Below are 23,999 nucleotides of genomic sequence, written 5' to 3' on the forward strand. Positions count from 1 at the left end.
TTACGTACCTTTAAAAATCTTTAGGTATCTGAAAGAAATTAAAGCATATCTCCAGACAAAAACTTCTATGTGAATGTTCACAGCAGTATTGTTCATAACAGTCAAAAAGTGGAAACAACCCAAAGGTCCATCAATCAATAAGTGGATAAATAAAATGTGGTATATACCTATAATGGGTTATTACTCAGCAATAAAAAGAAATGAGGTACTGATACATGCTACAACACAGAAAGACCTTTAATACACAATGCTAAATGAAAGAAGCCAGTCACAAAGGGCTATGTATGATAGGACTCCATTTATATGAAGCGTCCAGAATAGACCAATCCACACAGAGTAGACTACTGGTTGCTGAGGACTAGAGAGTGAATGATACTGGGGCACATGGGTGGCTCAGCTGCTTAAGCATCAGACTCTTAATTTCGGCTCAGGTCATGATCTTAGGGTCGTGATTTCAAGTCCCACGTCCAGCTTCATGCTGAGCACAGAGTCAGTCGGCTTGGGAACGTTTCCCTCTGCTCCTCTCCTTGCTCATATTCTCTCTCACGTGCACCCAGCTCTCTCTCAAAAAATGAATAAAACCTTTTTAGAAAAAGTGAATGCTACTGGGTATATTTTTTGCAGGGTGATGAAAATATCTAAAACTGTGATGATAGCTGGACAGCTCTGTGAATCTACCAAAAAACCACTGAACTGTACACTTTAAATGGATGATTATATTATCAATAAAGCAATTATTTAAAAAAATCTTTAGGGCCCTCGATTTCCACAAATCTAAGAATTTTCCTAAGATTCATAAAAACACTAAGAAGGGCACTTTAACCATAAAAGAGCACTTACTAAAGGAAATAAATAGACAGATCTACCTCTGCTGAATCTTCTGAAACCATTAATAAGTCACTTTGAAATCAACAGTTCTCCAATAATATTACATGAAAAAAAACACAGAAGAGCATTCCTCTGAAAAAGGTCCAGTAACTCTTCAACTGCAGGTTTTATCACCAATGCCATGTACACCCTTCAGGCCCAAGTTCTTTAGTCAAATTTCCAAATATTAAACTCCCCAGCCTAATGCCGATCACTGACCATCACTCCTTACTACAGTGGTAGGCAGGGTGCAAACCGCCAGAGCAGTCCAATGAGCAGAAGCCACTCTCATTATGTCTCCTTACTACACCCAGAAAATGAAGAAACTGAACGTAAAAAATAGAGCAAAGAGGGCCAGAAATCCTTCAACAAAAAAATAAATAATTATTTTACCCTATCTTCAGCACTAACCACTCTCCCAGGAGTGTGTTAATTTGTCAGCCCTATGTTCCTCTACGAATGTTAAGGCATTTTTCAAGGGTGGATAGATTCTAAGGCAGTGCCAGAACTTTTTTTTTCCCCCACAATACAAAAGCATAACTCTGTAATCAGGCTCAGCCTGCAGAAAGTATTCAGCAACACTGTGCCTGAGAGAAAACAGACACGTGCATGAAAGACGTGTCTCTCTTCTCCAAGAACAGAGAAGTGTGCTGAGAAACAGTATCATCACGTTACTTTACTTACAAAGCACTTGAATCAAACACATCCATAACTGAAATCTAAAACACACCTCTTCCTAAATAACTGCTGTTTTTCTCTAAGAATCTCATAACAAAAAATAAAAAATTTAAAAAAAGAATCTGATAATTCATTTCCCTCTTCTTTGGCCACAGGGACACCAAGAGCAAATTCTATAACCCATCCCTCTGGTACATATTTATAAATTCTAAATTTACTCCCTCCATTTTTCTGACATTCCCTTATTGTCCCATTGTTACATCTCATTACCACCTGTCCTATAATTTTTCCCCCTAATTCCACACCAAACACCTTCTGAAACAAAGACATATCATAAATGCAAGTTGCCATTTAGGGAGCACATACGATCAAGTAAAACACACAGTATTAGAGAAGAGCGTATGACTGAACGCTATTTTTCTTTTTAATACTGGAAACTACTCTTAAAAATGAAAAACAGTTCTATAAGTTATATTCAAAGAAAGCCTGCTGATGATCCTTTTGACCAAGTATGTAACATTAAATCTTTGTGAACTCCAAATATAATGAAAAAGGCTCCAGGAGTACGGGTGTAAAGCAAAATATGAAAGCACGGACTACTCAGCTTTAAGGTATTATGTTAACCAAATGGCAATGGCCCAAATATTGAAACATCTAAGCAATCTACCCAGGAAGGTAAGAGGCTCATAGTCTAACACAATCATTCAAGCAGGGACAATAGAAAAGAATCTCGAGGGAATGACAAGATTTTCAGTATGGGGAATACCTGGGCTCCCTCCCAGTGTAACATAGTATTTAATAATTACAAATGTAAGGATTAACTCACAGTCATTGGAGAGTAAGGAAAGCCATATCAAGGGTGGGTGTCAAGATACCACTAAAAGATGACACCACCAAGTGAAAGAAAATGGGAGTACAAAGAGGCAAAAAGAAGGTTCATCCACTGACTTTTGCCTGGCTATCTAGAGTATCTCCCGCTGGCTGTCAACCCTGTGGTGGACACTAATCTATCTTAGAGCCAATAAACTACCAGCAGAAATGAAAAAGATCTGTGAAGTTGTCCTCTAATTTCCTTTCACCAAAGCAGAGTTACCTACCTCTGCCCCTTAAAAATCAGTACAGAGGCCACAGAGTTCAACTGGTCGATCCTAAAAATTTTTCCCTATTTCATCACCCACTTTATCTCATATCAGTTCACAGAGAAAACAGATTTCACAATAAGAGAAAAAAACAATCACAACAAGTCAAAGACTTGACCTTGGGTTTTGCATGATGAAACCTTCAACACTATTCAAAATAAAAGTTCTCAGGTTATAAAAATAACTTAAAATAAATACACAAATTTTTTTGTAGGAAGATTTTTAAATAATACTATTTACTTAGATAGGAAGATGTGTTTTCTATATATATCCATATATATATATATATCTTATAATATCCTGATCCATATCCGCTGTCTTATTTACTATGGGTAAGTTTTACAGGCCAAAAAAACAAAAATTCATGAGATTGCTTTCCCTCACTCTCCTCCAAAGACTTCAAATTGGCCCAAAAATGAGGCGTTGAAGTTTCTAACTATGCCAAACACAATAATTTTACTGTATTAAAGTGTATTAAAAGAAGTGACACTGGGGCACCTGGGTGGCTCAGTCGGTTAAGCATCTGCCTTTGGCTCAGGTCATGATCTCAGGGTTCTGGGATCGAACCCCACATTGGGCTCTCTGCTTGGCGGGGAGTCTACCTCTCCCTCTCCATCTGCCTCTCCCCCAGCTCATGCTCTTTCTCTCTCGCTCTCAATCTCTCTCTCAAATGAATAAAAAAATAAATCTCAAAAAAATAAAATATATTTTAAAAATAAAAAACAAAAATAACTTAAACAGTTTCATTTTTAAACTTAAATTATTTGATTTTAAATAAATTTTAAAATATTTAAAATTATTTTAAATTGTAAATAAAGCTAACAAGATTTTTAAAGTAGTGCCTATCACCTCAACACATGTTCTCATGCTGTTAAGTTTTTAAAGAGCCTCATGATGGTTATCTGTTAAGGTTTATACTTCAAAAATACAACTTAAATATTTTTAAAAGGCATATATATGTATACACACACACACACACACACACACATATATTTAGGCACAGCTTAAAGAGCTTATTATTAAAAGAGGGGAAAACTCAAGACACCAACAGAATTTCTACATCAGGCAGGGAAATCCTAACTTCAAAGGGTGACAAAAAAAAGGTTTTTTAAGTGTAAAAAAAACTGTTCATAAACAAGAGTAATAATGAGAGAAATGACTATAAAATGCCTGTGATATTCTTTACTTCACCTGTTCATTGCTAAAAGCATTTGGCCAATTTGATCTTAAATTTTGTTCCATTATGCCAAAGGCCTTCCAAAGGAGAAAAAAAAAAAAGAAAAAAGCTAAGGAAGTAGGCCCACCAAACAGGAATTAATATCCCAAGGGTTATGGCAGAATGTGCTGGCAAGTAGATCACTTTATAGTGAGTCACTCTGTCTTGATACAGATACGTTTCCCACAGTTACTACAAAATACACATCTAAAAAAAAAAAACAAATCTAGAAAAAAATGGACTTTTGCATTACTGCTTTTGTGGAAAAAAGACACTCTTGCAATTCTAGGAGAAAAGTCAACGTTATTTCTATTCCTCTCGGTACTGTCAAGTTTATCATCTCTAAAATTCAAGCAAAATATGGCAACTAATTCTCTGACCTCAGAATGTGCTACTTTGTTGCAATCGCTTTGTTTGCTTTGATTTAGTTTTTAAGGTTGGAACTGGGGGCAGGGGGTGCGGCAGAACAGAGAGCATGGGAACTGGAATCACAGAGACCTGATTTCAAAACCAGGTTTACCTGGTAACTAAGCTTCACCTGCTCATCTCTCAAAAACGGTATTACCTCCCCCATGGCATTGTTCTGAGACTTAATATAGGAAATATAGCCCATGTGCCTAAAATATAAATGTTTCTATCCCCTTCAGTGGTTCCCATCTGACAGATCAAACACCTTTTTACTCCTCCAGTCAGTAACAAAGGCTGATAGGGCAGTGATTCTCCACTAGAGATAAGCCCCTCCACTCTTCAATTATACTACACTCACCTCCGCCTCACCTGTTGCCATGCGCGTCCCCGCAGGACAGCTGAGCTCTAGGATCTACCGCTGTACCCAGGGACAAATCTGAAGAACTTATGGTCTTCCCTCATTCAGTCAACACAAAAATTGCAGACATCACCTGACAAAGGGGCATGAAAAACACAACAGTCTCTGCCCTGGAATAGTTCAGACCAAGAGATGAGATCAACACCAAAGCCAGTAAATTATAATACACTATAAGGACTGCAGAAGAGGTGATCTGTGTGTGGCCCACATCTGCAACACAGCAACTACCCTTAGTTTCTCTAATGCTGTTCATTATATCATGTGTCTGGCCCAACAGAACTGCGTTGTGATGAGTGCCAATTCCAAGTTGGTTCACTGGTTTAGGCCCCTGAGTATGGAACAGGTTTTACCATTTAACAGTGACTCCAGTTTGCTAACTGACCCAGATAAAACTGCTCAACAAGTCAGATGTGGTTCCTTATGATAAGGCGCAGCAGAAGACACAGCCCAGACTAAGCCTTCAATAAACACTTGTTGACTTGCACAGCACAACCAGATTTTAGATCTTAGAGCTCTACCAAAAACTGACCCAGAGTTGATTTTCCCACCTTGCACAGGACAGGCGAGCACCCTGATTCTTCTTTAAGCTTTCCCCAACAGCCTATCATTAGAAAAGCCAACACGAGATCTATAATAGAGATTTCTCAAACCAATGTTTATGATTTCTAAACAATGTTTAGCCAAATAAGGCAAAGATTACAGGCCTTCCACATTTGCTCCTACACAGATACCATCCAAACCAAACACCTTCTACTTTGGTCTCCCTCTACATGTACAGCTGCCTACATCTCAAACCCAACATATACATTACCAAATTTAATTATCTTGTCCCCAAACCAGATACCCCCTCTATTCCTTTTCCTGTATTACTTCATTTTCCCAGGGACCTAAGATTTCTAATTCAGTCACCAAGCTCTGTATTTCTCAGTCCCATAACTTCTTTTTCATTGCTCACACCAATCCTTACCCACTCCAATCTCTCACTACCTACTCAATTTTCCCAAACACCACTGGATAAAAGCCAAACATACACATTCAAAAACCCTGTGGCCTACTGAATTAATAAATCTTAGCCCTGGCATTCAAGGTCCTTCTCTTTGTGACAATATTCTTTTTCTCCAATTTTATTTTAAACCCAAAGGATTAGGGACTCATGTGTTTAATAGATTTGCTCTGATGCTCTATTATAGGCCAAATTCTAGGGAATGGGATATTGAGGTGAATAAAATCTGATTCCCACCCGCAAGACTCCAGGCAAATAGGAAAGAAATACAGTGCCTTAAAGATAAAAAGTGCCCTGGGACACCTATGTGGCTCTGTCAGTTAAACATGGGACTCCTGATTTCAGCTCAGGTCATGATTTCAGGGTTGTGGGATCAAGCCCTGTGTTGGGCTCCATTCTCAGAAGAGAGACTGCTTGAGATTCTTTCTCTCCCTCTCCCTCTGCCCCTCCCCCCAACTTGTTCTCTAAATAAATAAATACATAGGGGCGCCTGGGTGGCTCAGTCATTAAGCGTCTGCCTTTGGCTCAGGTCCCGGGGTCCTGGGATCCAGCCCCACATCAGGCTCCCTGCTTGGTGGGAAACCTGCTTCTCCCTCTCTCCCTGCTTGTGTTCCCTCTCTTGCTCTCTCTCTCTCTCTCTCAAATAAATAAAATCTTAAAAAAAATTTTTTTAATTATTTAAAAAAATAATAATAAACAAATACATAAAATCTTTAAACAAACAACAAAAAAGACAATGTGTCCTAAGTGCATAAGAAGCCCCCTAGGGGCGCCTGGATGGTACAGTCGGTTGAGTGTCCAGCTCTTGGTTTCAACTAAAGTCAGGATCTCGGGGTTGTGAGATCAAGCCCTATATCAGGCTCTGCACTCAGCATGGAATCCGCTTAGGATTCTCTCCTCCCTTCCTATACCCACCCTCGCCCCGCCTCACTCACTCTCTCCAAAATAAATAAATAAATCTTAAAAAAAAATAAAAAGGCCCCTATGTCTAACTTCTTAGCGTCTATCACCTACATACACATAGTAGGTTCTTATGAAGCAGCACTAATGCTGAGAATTGTTCCAATAAACCAAAGATATATAATCAATGTGCTCAATAAATCTCGTGAATAAGAAGTAAATTCCACCTCTTCGTTTCTACTATAGTAAAGAACCATGGCACACACACTGCCTTTTTTGGAAGGGTCAGGGAAAGCACAACTGAGAATTCAAATTTGCAAATGTGCTCGTACCTGATTTATTTCTGAAGCAGAACAGAAGCACCAGAGACCCAGTGAAAGATGTCCGTTCTTTTTGCTAGTCAGTACTCAGACACTGACAATAAAAAATGAACCCTCTGCAAATTCAACCTATACCCTATGTCAAAGAATAGCCTGAATAAAACATTCTAATCCTTTCATCACTATGAGGAAGTTAGGAAACACAGATCAGGCAACACACTCTTCTCGGTAAAATATGCTGTGATTCCAGCTGTGGTTTTAGATTAGTAAAAGCATGTTAAAATTAATCAAATGAAACGTGCTTAGAACAAGAGGACAAAGATGGTTGAAACCTAAAAGCCACAACCACTCCTCTCTGACACAAAACATCAAATACACCAGTTCCATTTCAAATAAATTTCACTTGAGCAGCTAATTTGTTATCAACTTCCTAGTACCTTCAACTCTAGCATCTTAAAAACAAAAGACACACACACCCAACAGGAAAAGCTCTGAAAATATGGATGCAGCCTGTAAAAAGCCCAAACAGTTCTTAACGGAATATATGTCAAAGGGAAAAAAGTATTCTTGGTTTAAAAAGTATATATATAAAGCGCTCCTGGGTGGCTCAGTCAGTTAAGTGTCTGCCTTCAGCTGTCATGATCCCTAGGCAGGGAGCCTACTACTCCCTCTCCTTCTTCCCACTGCTCATGCTCTCTCTTGCTCTCTCTCCCTCTCTCTCAAATAAATAAAATAAAATCTTAAAAAAAAAAAAAAAGGATAGTGAAAATGTAGCACACGGACATTAAAACAATCTTGTCTTTTCTTAAATGAATTGGTGGTTTACTATTTAGCACCAGAATGATAAATGACCCAGTAACGATATTACAACATTTACCCTTTAAAACAAATGACTCTTTAAGTTTGGACCAAATGAAATTAGCAATTTAGGCTTTTAAAGACATTCATTGAAAGCACATATCCTAATTGAACAGAGATTATAAAAGAGTTTCAAAGCTGAAATAGTGAACTTTTTTTTACCTGATGTTCTGCATGAATGTTATCCCCAGTAGGCCATCGATGTTTGCTATTATTATAGCCGCCTCCACCACTGCCTCCTCCCCCAAGCTGCTCACCATGCTGCCTCTGAAAGAAGTAGTCCACCATAGCGTCGTCTTGGGAACGGCCTGCAACTCCTATGGATCCTGGGACAGGGCTGGAGTGTGTCCCAGCTGCAAGAGCCTGATTTGCAGCTGGTTGTGGCTGCGCTTGCGACCCTGTTCCAGATGTCAAAACAACAGGCATGTTGGGATTAGCTGGTTCTTGAGGGTGATGTTTCAGGTGGGGGCTGAAAGAGTCCTGCCAAAGCACTGCTTTTCTCTTCAAGACACATGCAACGCTCATTCCACCAGCACCTAAGGACGAAGAGGTTACAAATGTTTAAAATTTGCGTTTTTTTAAAACATAACTTGATATATACCAAGACAAAAATTAGCCCCGTATCTTTTGCAATACCAAATCTACAACCAATTTCTACCAAGCAGCTAAATATTTTATAATATATACACAATTTTCCAAACTGAAACCTCTATTTTTAAGTTGCTGAATATGTGCAGGTATGGAAATAAATGTAGTTAGTTGGTGGCAGGCAATATGACAAGGTACTGAGATCAGAATTCAATACAGCAACTCCAGGAAAGCTTATATTGTTACCAAACCTAACAATATAGAATTGGACTTCAATCAATGGCTCCTCTATCCAACTCATTTACACCTTATGCCAATTTTGCAGATACTTCTTAAATGAACAAGAGCTCTATAAAATATCACTTTACAAGTAGAGCAGACATAAGCCAATAAACCAAACAAAAATCCAAACTCCATATATAATTAGCAATAACTCAAGACTGTCTAAAACTTGAAAAGATCCTTTAAAATGTCCAACATATTCACAGGATGCTCCTTTTTTTTTTTAAGATTTTATTTATTTATTTATTTGACAGAGAGAGACAGCGAGAGGGAACACAAGCAAGGGGAGTGTTGGAGGGAGAAGCAGGCTTCTCACCGAGCAGGACCCTGGAATCATGACCCGAGCTGAAGGCAGTCGCTTAAAGGCTGAGCCACCCAGGTGCCCCCACAGGATGCTCCTTGAAGAAACAGTTAAGCCCCCCCCCCGACCAAGAAGAGCAACAGAATGTTCTTAGCCTGAACCTTTTTAGCGGCTGTTGGGGGGTGGGTCAAAATTTTTACCAATAATTCACAACTGTAATCACATCATTACTTCATTATAAACAGGATGAGACCAACCAAATTCAAACACTTTACTGGTGTAGAAAGCCTCAAAGTAAAAAAAACAGACACCTCAATACAATTGTGTGGCAAATACACTGCAGACACTGTCTTATCAATCCTACTTTACAAATAAAAATGCTAAGGTTATGTGATGTGCCAAAAAGGCCATTTGGCTTTGTGAGTTGCAGAAGGGATTCAAACCTAAATCTGTTTTGGGGGCGCCTGGCTGGCTCACACTATGGAGCAACTCTTGATCTCGGGGTTGCGGCCTGGAGCTCCAAGGTGGATGTGAAGATTACTTAAAAAATAAAATCTTTAAAAAATAACAAACAAATAAATAAATCTGTTTTGAACCCATACTTAGTTCTTCTATCAACCCCTTGCTACTTCCCAGTAAATCAACACAGAAACTATTTCTCTCACTTGCAGCCACTACTCTTCTCTGGAACAAAGAATCTCCAAAATGTTACTATGAAATATTACTATTTAAATTTCGTAACATCAAAACTACATTTATACATAATATAGAACATTTGACAGCCTGTGGGTGCTTTAAAAATTGCTACAAAGTAATTAATCAGTTACCTATTAGACTACACCTGTCTATACTCACTGGAGTCTAGTTTCAAGGCTATCAATTTAATAGTCCACTGCTACAAATGCCTTCTCTCTCTACGAAGCCCTACTGTAACATTTCAAAAACAGATTCACAAGATTTATGAGGAAACTATTAAGTTATTTCTTTATAGAATTAAGCCTCCTGATAAAGAACTGTTTCTCACGATTCATGTTTTGAAGCCAGAGAAAGACACAATGGAATCTGTAATTTATTCAAAGCCTAATTTGGAAATGCCTAGTTTCAGTTAACAATTCCAATCCATCAGAATCTTACTAGAGTAGCGGGTAGTCTAGCTTTCTAGACTACAGTTTCTGCGTTCATGCAAAGGATCATGTTCATGCTTAAGTATCAAAACCAAAAAGTCATAGCTGCGTTTACCATAGGTCTTTGCAAAGTGCCAAGCAGCCTAATACCCTCCCGTTTGATTTTCGAAAGAATTAACTGCCCTTTTTTATGGAGGTATAACTGACACATAACATTGTATTAGTTTTCATGAGTGCAACATAATGACTGGATATTTGTATACACTTGAAATGATCACAATAATTCTAGTTACCATCCATCACCATACAAAGTCATTGCCCTCTTACTACCAATAGCAGCCAGTTCCATTTTCTTCCACAAGGGAATATCAATGTAACAGTCTGTTCTAGAGCAAGCCAGGAGTCCCAAAACCTAACCTTTACCACTAAACTAGTAACCTCTCTGAGCCTGTTTCCCCATCTAGAAAATAGAAGAAATGCTTTCTCTAGGACTCACAAGTTTTTTTTAATCAAAATAAAATGATATAAAACTTTTTGGTAACTTTCAAATCACCATGCTGAGACCCCAGGCGTTCAGTTACCACCAGTTAAGGCAATGAAGCTCCAGTCCCTAAGAGGATTCCTAAAACAGCAAACGCAATCTTTACTGAAATAAAAGATTTGCCACAATACTTATCTAACAACGAATTTCCATATAAAAAAGGTTTACCTCTGACACACAGAACACCACTACAGTCTAACTAGGGGTTGGGGAGGGGGGGAGGAGTTCCCATAAAAAGTTCAAACAAAACAATTGGCTTTTGTAAAGCTATCTGTGTGCCCTAAGACTTCCTGCTTTACCTAATGAGGCAAGGCAGTTTCTCAAACAAGAGAAAACCTGGCAGAAGGGACAGTTTGAAAGTGAGCAAATACCTAAGCAATTAACATGTGTCTTGGGTAGTTGTGCAATATCTTGGCAACTACAGCACAAAAATTAAGAAACCAGTCACTTAAATATCAGAAAACATTTAAATTGCTGATGCTTTTTAGAGAACTCTCAAAGCCCACTAAAAAGTTATGAGTAGCATTTGAAATGTGACTTTTTTACAAACAGCACATTATAAAAATATTTTAAGCAACTAGAAATAAGTGCTGATTCTAGTTACTCTTCCAAAGTTTTCAAACTGTTTACATCAAAGTTTTTTTTGGACTATCACTAATAGATTTTATCTTAAGCAAAGGAACACGGTTTAACCTCTCCACCACTCACCTTTCTTTTTTTAACTAAAATGCTTAGTTTAAAAGGTGTTTATTTTTTTGCCACACTGAAAAGAAAATCTGTGGTCATAAATTTACTTTAAAGCAGTTTGTCTCAAACCCAAACTAAACTTCAAACCCAACTTCAAAAAGCTGAGGCCTTGGACAAAATGAATTCAATTGTGGCTAAGGCGAAATACTAATTCAAAGTTCAAAATCCAGCGAGTATTTCCCAAAGATCCAGATAAACAATCAACAGCCCCAAAGAGTGTTTTATAAAGTTAAAATTAACAAAGAGTCAAAATGTTTATTTTGTTTACGAAAAATGCTTTGGGAGCCACATATCTTGGCTTGCTTTGGTGAGTTTTTGTGTGCTTCTTAAAACAAACAAAAACCTAAAGCCACAAACCTATTGTTTCAGAAGTAACTGACTTTAAAACAGGACCCCAAAATACCCTCCATAAACTCTCATTCTTAATCCCAGGAAGAGTGGGAAGTGAACGGACTGGGTATCGACAACTATAAACAGTGTTTTCTCAATTAGACAATGAAGAGTAACAATTCAAGTTATGAGGAGGATAAAACCTTCCCCGTCTCCCGTGTGTGTGTGTGTGTGTGTGTACGCGCGCGTCGGGGTGTGGGGGGGGCTCTCGTGGGGGGAAAAGTTACAGGAGCTTATTTCTCACTTGACGTGGGAGTGGTACTGACAAGTATATAACAAACGATGTCTGTTTACCAAGAACGTCTGTGAGGACTACAACTATCTGGTACTGCGTATCTGTTTTCCTAGTACCGAGGGGTGAGCCCCTCTTTGAGTTAAGACAGACACTCACCAACACAGGGAGGCTCGAAGAGGAAGAACCCACCAAAAACCCAAGCTCTCACGGAAACAAAAGGCCACAAGCACCCAGGAGACTAAAAAGCGATCTGAAACTTCCTGATCGCCACTTCTCCACATTTAAGGCTCGCAAAGTTCCCCCATGGTGGGTCTCGCCTGCAGACATGGGCCGAGGCTGCTTCTAAAGCGATTTATTGTTCCTCCTGCTTTGGCGCTGCCACGGAAGCTCAAGAAGTCGAAGAAACCCAGAGTGGCCCAGAATTACACTTCATGGCCACACAGAAGACTCGCGGCTTCGCAAACCCATGAAAAAAGCAACCCGAATGGCAACATCAATCTTCGGGGGCTCCAACGGGGCCGAGCACATATGTACAGGCACGTCTGTGCCCTGGGCCCGGGCCTAAACCCCCGGCATTTCCTCGCTTCGACCCCGCTCCCCACCCCCTCCCTCCTTTGATAACAATAGGGGCCTTGCTGCTGACTCCAAAACATGTACGAGGAACAGCGAGTGAGAAGCCTCAGCCAGGGCCCCGGGCGGCTTTTCCAAAGCCCTTCTCACCCCCACAACCGCTCTCAAACACCAATACAAAGGGACAATCTGCTCGCTGGGGGTCCGGAGCAGCGTTTGGGACCGGCGGGGTGCGGATACTCACGGGCGGAGCGGTAGGATGAAGATGGATTTCAGCCCCCCGATCTTCTCTCTCCGGCGCTCTCGCTCCCCCTTACCTTTCACTCCGACAACATGGCGGCCCACTGGGGACGGGGCTGGCGCGGTGCATCCTGGGATAGTCTCTGGCCCCGGCTCCGGCGGTGGCAGCGGCATGTGCGGAGAAGGCAGGCGGCTCTGGAACAGGTTGCCTGGTTGCCATGCCAACCCAGGGCCTGTGTGAACTTGGGAAACTCGCAGGCAACACAACCGCTGCGCGCGCGAGTGCCCGCCCGCTAANCCCCGCGGGCTCCGCGAGGGACGGTAGACGCGGCACCGCCCGCCCCCACACGCTCCCAGCTTCACCGCCAGATTGCACCAGTCGGCCTGGTTAAGGGACTCTTGCCTCCTCGCTCGGCTCTGGCTGGACAGGTGCTGGCTTCTGACCCCTTTGCTGCAGCTTTCTGGCTCTGGGGCCTTATTTCATCTTCTTGCCTCCATCGCCCCATTTAGAGAATGAAGAGGAAAATGAGAACGGCTGCTTAACAGAATTGCCATGAAGATTAAGTGAAATAACGTGGTTTATGATTCCTTTTAAAGATGTCCAGCGCTTGGTACAGTGCCTGGGACTTGTAAACGGGACTAATGCATAATTTTCAGGGTTCCGTGCAACATGAAGGTGCGGGGCCCCTTGTGCAAAATTGCTAAAGAATTTCAAGACTGCGGTAGCAGAACAGTAAGCCAAAACCAAAGACAGAAAGCCGACCCTGTTGGTTAAACACTCAACCAGTGTGCGCAGTTGTCATACTGTGCATTTTCAAAGAGGAATAGAAATTTGGCCATTTGATGCAAGTGACTTTTCAAATTAGTAGTATTTGGTAAGATATTGCTATTCTATCTCCAACTAAGCCCAAGATGGATTGAAAACTTAGGCAAACACCAATACTACTATATATGGGGGGAAATTTTATAATAATTGGAGGAGGGAAACCGTTTATGGCGAATGATAATCAATTAGTTATTTTTAAAATTGAAAGATATTTAAACATCTGTCAGGAAGAGATATCACCAACAAAGTAGAACAAATGAGAAAATAAGCTTTAAAATACTGCAGTATGCATGGTAGACAGATGGTTAATCTTCATGATAAATACAGAACATCTCTAATCAATTTTAAAAAAGAGTAATCCAGGGGCGCCTGGGTGGCACAGCGGTTAAGCGTCTGCCTTCAGCTCAGGGCGTGATCCCGGCGTTCTGGGATCGAGTCCCACATCAGGCTCCTCTGCTATGAGCCTGCTTCTTCCTCTCCCACTCTCCCTGCTTGTGTTCCCTCTCTCGCNGCTGGCTGTCTATCTCTGTCAAAAAAAAAAAAAAAAAATTTAAAAAAAAAAAAAAAAAAGAGTAATCCAAAAAACAGACATAAAATCACTAGTGGCCAATAAACACATAAAGATAACTAGCCTGGGGCTGAGGCGTAGAGGAGTAGAGGAATGGAGAGGAACAGCTAGTGGGTATGGGTTTCTTTCCCAGTTGTTAAAAAAGTTTTAAAGTTAGATTGTAATGATGGTTGCACAACTCTGAGAATCCTGTGTACTAAAAACCACTGAACTATGTACTTTCAATAGGCAAAGTTTATGGTGTGTGAAATATATCTCAATGAAGCTGTAAAAAATGGGAAAATAATAAAAGAACTTCAAAATATAACATTTTCATCTATTAATACACTGGCAAAAAATTAAAATTATTAACACCCTGTTGTGGCAAGTTTTGTGAGAAGACCAGCACTCACGTTGCTTAAGTTATTTGAGTATATATTACTTATAGTTTTTAAAAAGGATGTTATTTTTAAAAGTAAAACAGTGAGATTTTCATTTCTGAAAAAGAAGGCAAGACTGGAAAGTTAGAGCTCTGCCACTTCCTGGCTGTGTGGCCTTGGGCAGATCTCTTCAGCCCCCTCATCTACAAAATAGGATGTCGATACTCTTCTCACAGGGCGGTTACAACAGCTTAATGAACTAACATATACAAAGTGCCTGACACAGAATTAGCACTCAATAAATGCAGCTGTTTTATTGTAGCTGTAGCCTTGTACTCATTTCTGAATCCCCAGAGACCAACATAGTGCAGGGCATATGGTCATTGCTCACTAAATATTTGTTAAATGAATGAATTCAACAGCCATTTGGAGTGTCAACTCTCAAATTCAACAACCCTAAAAGTAATATGTTGTGTTCAGAGATCCAGCTCTTAAGCCCGACAAGAAATTACTTAACCTCTCTAAGTCTCCATTTTCTCCCATGAAACACGAGGTTAATATAACAGCACTAAATGAAATAAAGCAGATAAAACATTTAGTCCCATGGGGCCAAGACACTGTGTGCTGAGTAGCCATAATAGAAAAGCATGTTAGAGGAAGAAACATAGCAGACATGACAAAATTACAAAGTTTCCAGAATCTTACCAGGTTCTGTGCTCCATGATTTCATTCTAAGGTCACAACTAACTCCCTAGTTTTAAGCTTTAGTTTTTATTACTCAGCCGTAAAGATTCAAATATCCGTGTGGCCACCGCCATGTGGTCATGCCACACTCAGGCCCCTGCCCAGTCAAATGTTGCAGTCACAACAGAATACCAGCTACCCATCCCTGATTTCCCGTAATTCCTCTCAAAGGACCTGAGGCCCCTGTCCAGCCCCAAAACAACCCTAGCAGAGCATCACCTTCCCACAAATTCATGAGACAACGCTTACCTGTGTGCCATGTACTAAGCTAAGAATTTTATATTCATTATTTCATTTAAAACTCCTCAAATACCTATGACATGGACAACATAATTATTCCCATTTTCAAAATGAGAAAACTGAAGCTCCAAGAGGTTAAGGAACCAGATTACCATTTATCCAAACTTGTTATCTAGGGCAATTTGCTGAGAATTGTCTGGTCAGCGGGATGTCGAAATCACCCCCCAAACTTGGGGCTCCCCACAATTCATCTGGTTAAACCCATATACAATAGATAATATAACCAATCTCTGGAAGTTTTCAAAAATCAAGTCTAGGAGCACCTGGGTGGCTCAGTTGGTTAAGCATCTGCCTTCAGCTCAGGTCCTGATCTCCAGGTCCTGGGATGGAGCCGGCATCGGGCTCCCTGCTCAGCGGGGAGTCTGCTTCTCCCTCTCCCTCTGCCTCTCCCCCTGCTAGTGCTGGCTCTCTCAAATGAATAAATAAAATCTTAAAAAAAAAAAAAAGTCTAATCAAGCTGGCCTTGGATGAAGATTAGGGTGGATTTGAGAACCGTACTTTGGTCTAATCAGTAGAAACCTAATCCATTCCATTGTAACCTAATCAGGGAAAGACAGAGATCTCAAGACAGAAACGTTTAGTGAAGGCCATTCAAGAAAGCCTTGGTTCAAGGATTTCAGTTGCCTTTTCCTTCCGTATGGTAGTGGTTCTCAATATATGGGCTGAGGCTCACTGGTGAGTCAGTCAACCTGGCCGTGCTGACCGCTGAGAGCAAATTCCAGAATGCACAGAAGCTTTTCAATACCACAGGCCTTCATTCTCTCTTACAGCCAACTGCTACGGGCTAGTAAAGGTTGCTATAATACGGTATTTGTAAACTGAATATAAAGCATTCTCAAGCAGAGTTGGGATACTCCCCATTTTCTGGAAACATAATTTGTTAGCAGTGTAGGTTTGAGTTGCTTTTTTAAAACTGTGTTACACTTGTGTTTTTGTATATTTGTGGAATCTCCCTTAGGTGGCACTTCCTCTCATTGTTTGGGGCTAGCGTAATGGTTACAATGTTAACATTCCCATTGTCATTTTGTTTCTTAGCAAATCTTTGTTATTACAGCACTTTTTCCATAAGAAGGTAAGACGGAGGGTTGGTTTGGGCTTCCAGTGTCAGTGACTAGATAATTCTGACCAACTCTCCCACTGAGGAAAACTAGTAAAACTGGAAAAATCGAAAAATCTCTTCTTGAAATCATTGGAAAGTTAACAAGTTAGTGAAGAATTACTGAGCCAGGATCTGGGAAGAGAGAAATTAAGGAATGGAAGCCCCCGTTTAGGACTGCTATTCCAGGTGGGGCATTCCCTGAGAGGTAGCTAGGAGACTGAGGGGTGCTTTTAGCAGCCTTGGGAGTTAGAGGGGCAGAGACTACAGTCCAGAAGCCACTGAGAGAGAAAGCACCTAGTAAATAACTCTCACTTTGGATCTGGATTCCAACGGACTCCACTTTAAAGATTTATTTACTATTTGAGGAGAGAGCGCACACGTGTTGGGGGGGGAAGGGAGAGAGAGAATCTCAAGCAGACTCCCCGCTAAGCATGGAGCCCCAGGCAGGGCTTGATCCCTCACCCCTGAGATCCTGACTTGAGCTGAAATCAAGAGCCGGCTACTCAAACCACCGAGCCACCCAGGCAACCCGGTTTTTGTTTTTGTTTTGTCTTTTAAGATTTTATTTATTTATTTATTTATTTATTTATTTATTTATTTGAGGGAAGGGGAGAGAGCACAAGCAGGGGGAGCAACAGAGGGAGAGGGAGAAGCAGGCTCCCCATGAGCAGGGAGACTGATGCAGGGCTCCATCCCAGGACCCCTTCCCAGGACCCCAGGATCATGACCTGAGCCGAAGGCAGACACTTTTTTTTTTTTTTTAAGTTTTTATTTATTGATTTGACAGAGGGAGACAGCCAGTGAGAGAGGGAACACAAGCAGGGGGAGTGGGAGAGGAAGAAGCAGGCTCCCAGCAGAGGAGCCCGATGCGGGGCTTGATCCCAGGACTCCGGGATCATGCCCTGAACCGAAGGCAGACATTTAACGAATGCGCTACCCAGGCGCCCCGATCTTACAGGACTTCTTAAAAAATGATGGAAAATCACCAGACAAAACCGTCTACTCATGGGCAAATATTTGGATAAATACGATTAGTCAGTGAACACAAGCAGAGAGCCTGCTTGTGACACTGAAGGTATATTGTCTGGAGTGCGTTATGACACTGTGAGGAAATAATGAAAACTGAAAAATTACCCAAGTACTTGACTTTTTATTTTTTTTAAAGACGTATTTACTAATTTGAAAGAGAGAGAGAGAGAAAGCACAAGTGGGAGGGGCAGAGGGAGACGGACAGAGAATCCCAAGCCGACTCTGTGCCCAGCGTGGACCTCTCCCCAGGCTGGAACCCACCACCCCAAGACCACAGCCCAAGCGGCAACCAAGAGTCAGATGCTCAACCAACTGAGCCACCCAGGTGCCCCAGGACTGGACAATTATTTATTTATTTGTTTATTTATTTATTTATTTATTGTGTGTGTGTGTTTAAAGATTTTATTTATTTATTCGTCAGAGAGAGAGCACAGCAGGCAGAGGGAGAAGCAGGCTCCCCGTCGAGCAGGGAGCCCGATGCAGGACTGGATCCCAGGACCCTGGGATCATGATCTGAGCCGAAGGCAGATGTTTAAGTGACTGAGCCACCCAGGTGGCCCAGTACTTGACTTTTTAAATGAATGTAATAACATATGGGAATACCAATGTTTAGAAATGCTTTGAGCAGGGGGCACGTGACTGGCTGAGTTGGTAAAGCATTCAGCTCCTAATCTCAGAGTCCTGAGTTCAAGCCCCATGCTGGATGTAGAGATTACTTTAAAAAATAAAATTCAGGGGCGCCTGGGTGGCTCAGTCAGTTAAGTATCTGTCTTCAGCTCAGGTCATGATCCAAGGGTCCTGGAATTGAGCCCCGCATCTGATTCCTTGATCAGCAGGAAGCCTGTTTCTCCATCTCCCTCTGCCAGCCACTCCTCATGCATGTTCTCTCTCTCTGTCAAATAGATAGATAGATGATAGATAGACAGATGGATAGATTGATAGATAAAATGTAAAAATAAGTGCTTTGGGGGTCTATCTGGTAATACATAGACTTTTATGATCTGTTCAGATGATAAAAAAGAAAGTGGATTACTTCGTGTGATCACACATTTTTTTTAAAGTAATCCCTACACCCAATGTGGGACTAGAACTCACAGCCCTGAGATCAAGAGTTGCATGTTCTAACGACTGAGCCAGCCAGGTGCAACTGATCACACATCTGATGACACATCTCTGAAACATTTAATCTTGTCAACACTCTCACACTGTTTTCTTGTGGTCATCAATTTAGAAGGATACAACTGGTGTCACCATCAACATTCTCCAAGTATCTGATTACTGTTCATTGCAGTCATGGCAGGAATAAATTTGCTACCATGGAAGCAGATGAAACTTTCAAATCTTTAACTTGACCCAACACCCAGCATCATTTTACCTGGCACATCCCTGACTACATCCTATAGATAGTTCATGGGAAAACATCACTTTGTGTACCAAACTATATCTGGAGTGTGTGTGTATGGGTCACTTTATTTATTTATTTTTAAAGATTTTATTTATTTGTCAGAGATAGAGAGCACAAGCAGGGGGAGCAGTAGGGGGAGCAGGCAGAGGGAGAAGCAGGCTCCCTGCCAAGCAAAGAGCCCGATATGGGGCTCGATCCCAGGAGCCCAGGATCATGACCCCAGCTGATGGCTGACACTTAACTTATTGAGCCACCCAGATGCCCCTATGTGTCACTTTTTTAAGGAATAAAATAATCTACATGTATTATACCAAGATTGAACATGTCTGAGAGTTAAAAATTCATCATGGGCCAAAACTTTCCATAATTATGATAAATGCTTAGCCAGATTTGAAGCTAAAATTCATTACATTGGGTGATTCAATACATTGGGTGATCCCGGGGTCCTGGGATCGAGCCCTGCAACAGGGATCCTGCTTCTCCCTCTCCCGCTCCCCCTGCTTGTGCTCTCTCTCTCTCTCTCTGTCAAGTGAATGAATGAAAGATTTAAAAAAATAATAAATAAAATAAAATCCAATACATCGGTCTGAGATAAATCAATTCCACTGTCCGTTTGTCTGATGGATTTGAGTTAACCCTTTACTTCTGGATTGTTTGAAAAAAGGTAACTAACTCCATTTTTTTTTTGCATTTATTTATAAATTTTAGTTGTATTATTAAAGTGACAAGATTAAAGAGAAGTTTGAAAATATATTTAAGAGAAACACAATCTAACTTCCACTTCTATTTTATTTTATTGGAACGTATGAGTAACTTATGTGGAGAGCAAAAAGATTCCTCTTGCAGCTATGTTGTCAAAACATTTAAAGAGAGTTCCCTGTTTAGGATGAAATGATGTAATGTCTGGGATCGGATTCAAAATAATCTGGAGTGGGGGAAATAGACGAGAGTATAAATGAAACAAGATGGTACAGGAACTGATAATTGTTGAAATCGAACAAGTATATGAGAGTTTTATTATAACATAGGAAGAATAAAAGACAAAGGACAGACAAGATTTTAAAAAATCTTTACGGTAGAAAATTTCAATATATATAATAAGTTCAAAACTAGAATTTAGTCTTCACCATTCTTGGTCTCTTCTTACATATACATTCAGAATCAGCTTATCAATCCATACTTGTTTTGAGTAAAAATTCATTGAATTTGTAGATCAATCTGCAGAGAATTGTCTTTTTCTGCCATTAAAGTCTTCCTACTGTTAACACAGAGTAGCTCTCACTTTGCTAGGTTTCTGTTATCTGTTAGCACAGTTTTATAATTTTCTACGTACGATCTTTTTTTTTTAAAAGATTTTATTTATTTATTCGACAGAGATAGAGACAGCCAGCGAGACAGGGAACACAGCAGGGGGAGTGGGAGAGGAAGAAGCAGGCTCCCAGCAAAGGAGCCTGATGTGGGGCTCGATCCCACAACGCCGGGATCACGCCCTGAGCCGAAGGCAGACGCTTAACCGCTATGCCACCCAGGCGCCCCTCTACATACAGATCTTACACCTCGTTGTTAGGTTTATTTCTGAGCTATGTCATGGTCTTGTTGCTATTTTAACGCTTCTTTGTATAATTACATGATATGATTGTATAGAATTGCAATCAGCTTTTTTAATCACCTACCTTACTATACTCTTTAAATACTGTAATAACCTGTCTATAGATTATTCTGTGTTTTTTTAATGAAAATAACCTTACTGGGGCACATGGGTGGCTTAGTCGGTTGAGCATCTGCCTTCGGCTCAGGTCATGATCTCAGGGTCCTGGGATCAAGTCCCACATTGGGCTCTCTGCTCAGTGGGGAATCTGCTTCTCCCTCACCCTCTGTGCTCTCTCTCCTTCTCTGACACTCTCTCTCAAAGAAATGAATAAAATCTTTAAAAAAACTCTTTTTTCTGTTGTTATATCCCCTTTTTAATTTGTAATATTACTTGCGTTTTCTTGTTCTCATTAAATCTTACCAGAGTTTTTAAAGCTATGCTGTTAGCTTTAAAAAAATTTTTTTTTCTTCTTCTTTTCCAGCTGGAACCATGGAGGGTACAGAAGAGGAGAAAAAGAAGATTCTTGCTGGGCCAGAAACCCTTAACAAAGAGGGAAGGAATTTCATCAAGCTGAAAATCAAGTCTCTGACCAAAAGATGCTTTGAAAGACAAAGAGGAAGTTTCTCTCTACCAGGCACACCCTCCTGGAAAATATAATTTAAAGATTTGATTTGATTTGATTTGATTTTTTTTGAGAGCAAGAGCGAGCGCATGCGTGTACGTGTGTGCGCACACAGGAGGGCGGGGAAGGGCAGAGGGAGAGGAAGAGAGAGAATCCATGTCCAGCGTGGAGCCTGATGCAGGGCTCAATCTCGCCAACCTGAGATCATGACCTGAGCCAAAATCAAGAATCCAAAGTTTAAGCAACTGAGCCACCCAGATGCCCCTGATTTTAAAAAATAAGAAACATCACAATGGCAACAAAAACCTTAATGTGGGACACCTGGGTGGCTCAGTCAGTTAAGCATCTGCCTTCGGCTAAGGTCATGATCCCAGGGTCCTGGGATAGAGCCCCGCATCAGGCTCCCTGCTCAGTAGGGAGCCTACTTCTCCTTCTCCATCTGCTACTCCCCGTGCTTTTGCCCTCTCTGTCAAATAAATAAAATATTTAAAAACAAAAAACAAAACAAAAAAACCTTCATGTATTTAAGAACTTAGAAAGAATATCTGCAGAGAAAACTTTTTTTTTAAACTTTAAGACCGTAGCAATGAACACTGATGATGATCCGAGTAAATGAAGACACCGTCTTAGATGAAATAACTCAAAATTAGGTAGATGTCAATCTCCCCAATATTCTATAAATTAATTGCAATCTCAATAATTCCAGATTCAAGGTTCACCTTGAACATGCTGAGTAAAGAAGTGGGACCAGGTCTACTAGATATTAAGACATACTACAAAACCATTGGAATAAAATATATTGGAACATTGCTCAAGAATACATTTTTGTTCATGAACAAATAGACCAATGGAATAAAATAGGAAACTTGAAGACAAACCCATGTAGATATGAATACTTAATGTACAAGAAAGTTCGCACCTCAATCAATGTGGAAGGCCTAGTTCATTCAGTAAGTGCAAGTGGGAAAATGTGGCTCACAATAAACATGATGACTACTTACCACTACATAAAAAGATAGACTCCAGATGAAATAAAGACCTGATCGTGAAAAGCAAAAGTCTCAAGTTAATAGGAAAGCATATTTGTGACCTAGGAGTGGCTAAGTATTCTTTAAGTAAAACTTAAATCTGGGGGCTCCTGGCTGGCTCAGATGGTAGAACATGTGACTCTTGATCTGAGGGTTGTGAGTTCAAGCCCCATGTTGGGTATTGAGATTACTTAAAAATAAAATCTTTTAAGAAATTAAAAAAAAAAAACAAAAACACCTCACTTAAATCTGAAGCACAAACCATTTTGACAACATTAAAATTAAGGATTTCTGGGGTGCCTGGGTGGCTCAGTCAGTTGAGCATTCCACTCTTAATCCAGGTCATGGTCTCAGCGTCCTTAGTTCGATCCCCACGTCAGGCTCCACAGTCAGTGGAGAGTCTGCCTGAGATTCTCTCGATCCTTCTCCCTTTGCCCGTCCCCCATCTTTCTAAAATAAATAAATAAGTCTTTAAAATTAAGGATTTCTATTCGAAGCATGACACAATGGACAAAGTTACAAGAAAGAAGGCAGAGTGGAAGAAGATATGTGCAATCATTAAAACCAACAATGACTAAAAAACAAGGAATTCTTGCAAATCAATATTGGCAAAGCATATATGAGCAGATAATTTGCAGAAAAGGAAAAGCAAAAGGCTAACAAGCATACGAAGAGACACTCAGGCTTATTAGTCATCGGAAAAATGCAAATTACAACCATGGTGAGATACCACTTGATACTATTAGAGTAGCAAAAATAAAAAGCTAGCTAATCTGAATGTTGTTAAGGAGAGAGACAGACATATATGATCCTTCAGGCCCTGCAGCCATTTAGGGAATCAATATATCTGAACTTGATCAGAGTACCTCCTATGACGTGGCAATTCATCTCCTAACCTCCATGCCAAAGAAACATTTGTACGGGTCCTACCAGGAACTTGTATAAGGATGTCCATCAAGGCCTTGTGTGTGGCAGCAGAGACATGGTGGTAGTCACTGGGGCCTTGGAAGAATGAAATGGGGAGGATGCACGAGCAAAGTGTTACACTTCAGTACACACAGCACCATGAACAGAGCTTTAAAACATTGTTACAGAAGAACCTGGCCCACTCAGTCACTAGAGCATGTGACTCTCGATCTCGAGGTCAGTAGTTTGAGCCCCACGTTGGGGGCACAGTTAAAAAAAAGAGAGAGAGAGAGAGAGAGAATATATGTAGTTACAGAAAAGAAAAAAATGTAAAAATGTTTTAAGGATTTTACTTATTTGTCAGAGAGAGAAAGCACAAGCAGGGGGAGCAGCAGGCAGAGGGAGAAGCAGACTCCCCACTGAGCAAGGAGCCTGATGCAGGACTCGATCCCAGGACCCTGGGATCATGACCTGAGCCAAAGGTAGAAGCTTAACTGATTGAGCCACCCAGGCGTCCCGAAAAGAAAAATTTTTAAGAAACGCAGTCCCGTTTTCATAAATTAAATTCAAACCCACAAAAATACTAGCATTAAAATATAATTTATAATTTTACTTCATTCTAATTCAAAGTATATACATTACATGATTGTCCTTGAGGGGAGAGGAGAGTTAAGGGAATGGAAATGGGGAAAGAGAG

At 40.6% G+C, this 23,999-nt stretch overlaps 1 protein-coding gene across 16 annotated transcripts in view; it reads right to left on the reverse strand.

The window, feature by feature from the left end:
• The window catches only part of PUM1 (pumilio RNA binding family member 1), a 128,222-nt gene extending 115,243 nt beyond the window's left edge, over positions 1-12,979 (reverse strand). For all 16 annotated transcript variants that reach the window (XM_011230729.3, XM_019804591.2, XM_019804584.2 and 13 more), the window contains exons 1-2: positions 12,830-12,979; positions 7,970-8,343 (exon numbers count right to left, since the gene is read on the reverse strand). In XM_011230729.3, the coding sequence (XP_011229031.2) occupies positions 7,970-8,332 (363 nt within the window). In that variant the 5' untranslated portion in view covers positions 8,333-8,343; positions 12,830-12,979. The remainder of the gene's footprint in view (positions 1-7,969; positions 8,344-12,829) is intronic.
• Positions 12,980-23,999: the final 11,020 nt, after the last annotated feature.

The sequence above is a fragment of the Ailuropoda melanoleuca genome, chromosome 2 (assembly GCF_002007445.2).
Source record: "Ailuropoda melanoleuca isolate Jingjing chromosome 2, ASM200744v2, whole genome shotgun sequence".
Classification (NCBI taxonomy): domain Eukaryota; kingdom Metazoa; phylum Chordata; class Mammalia; order Carnivora; family Ursidae; genus Ailuropoda; species Ailuropoda melanoleuca.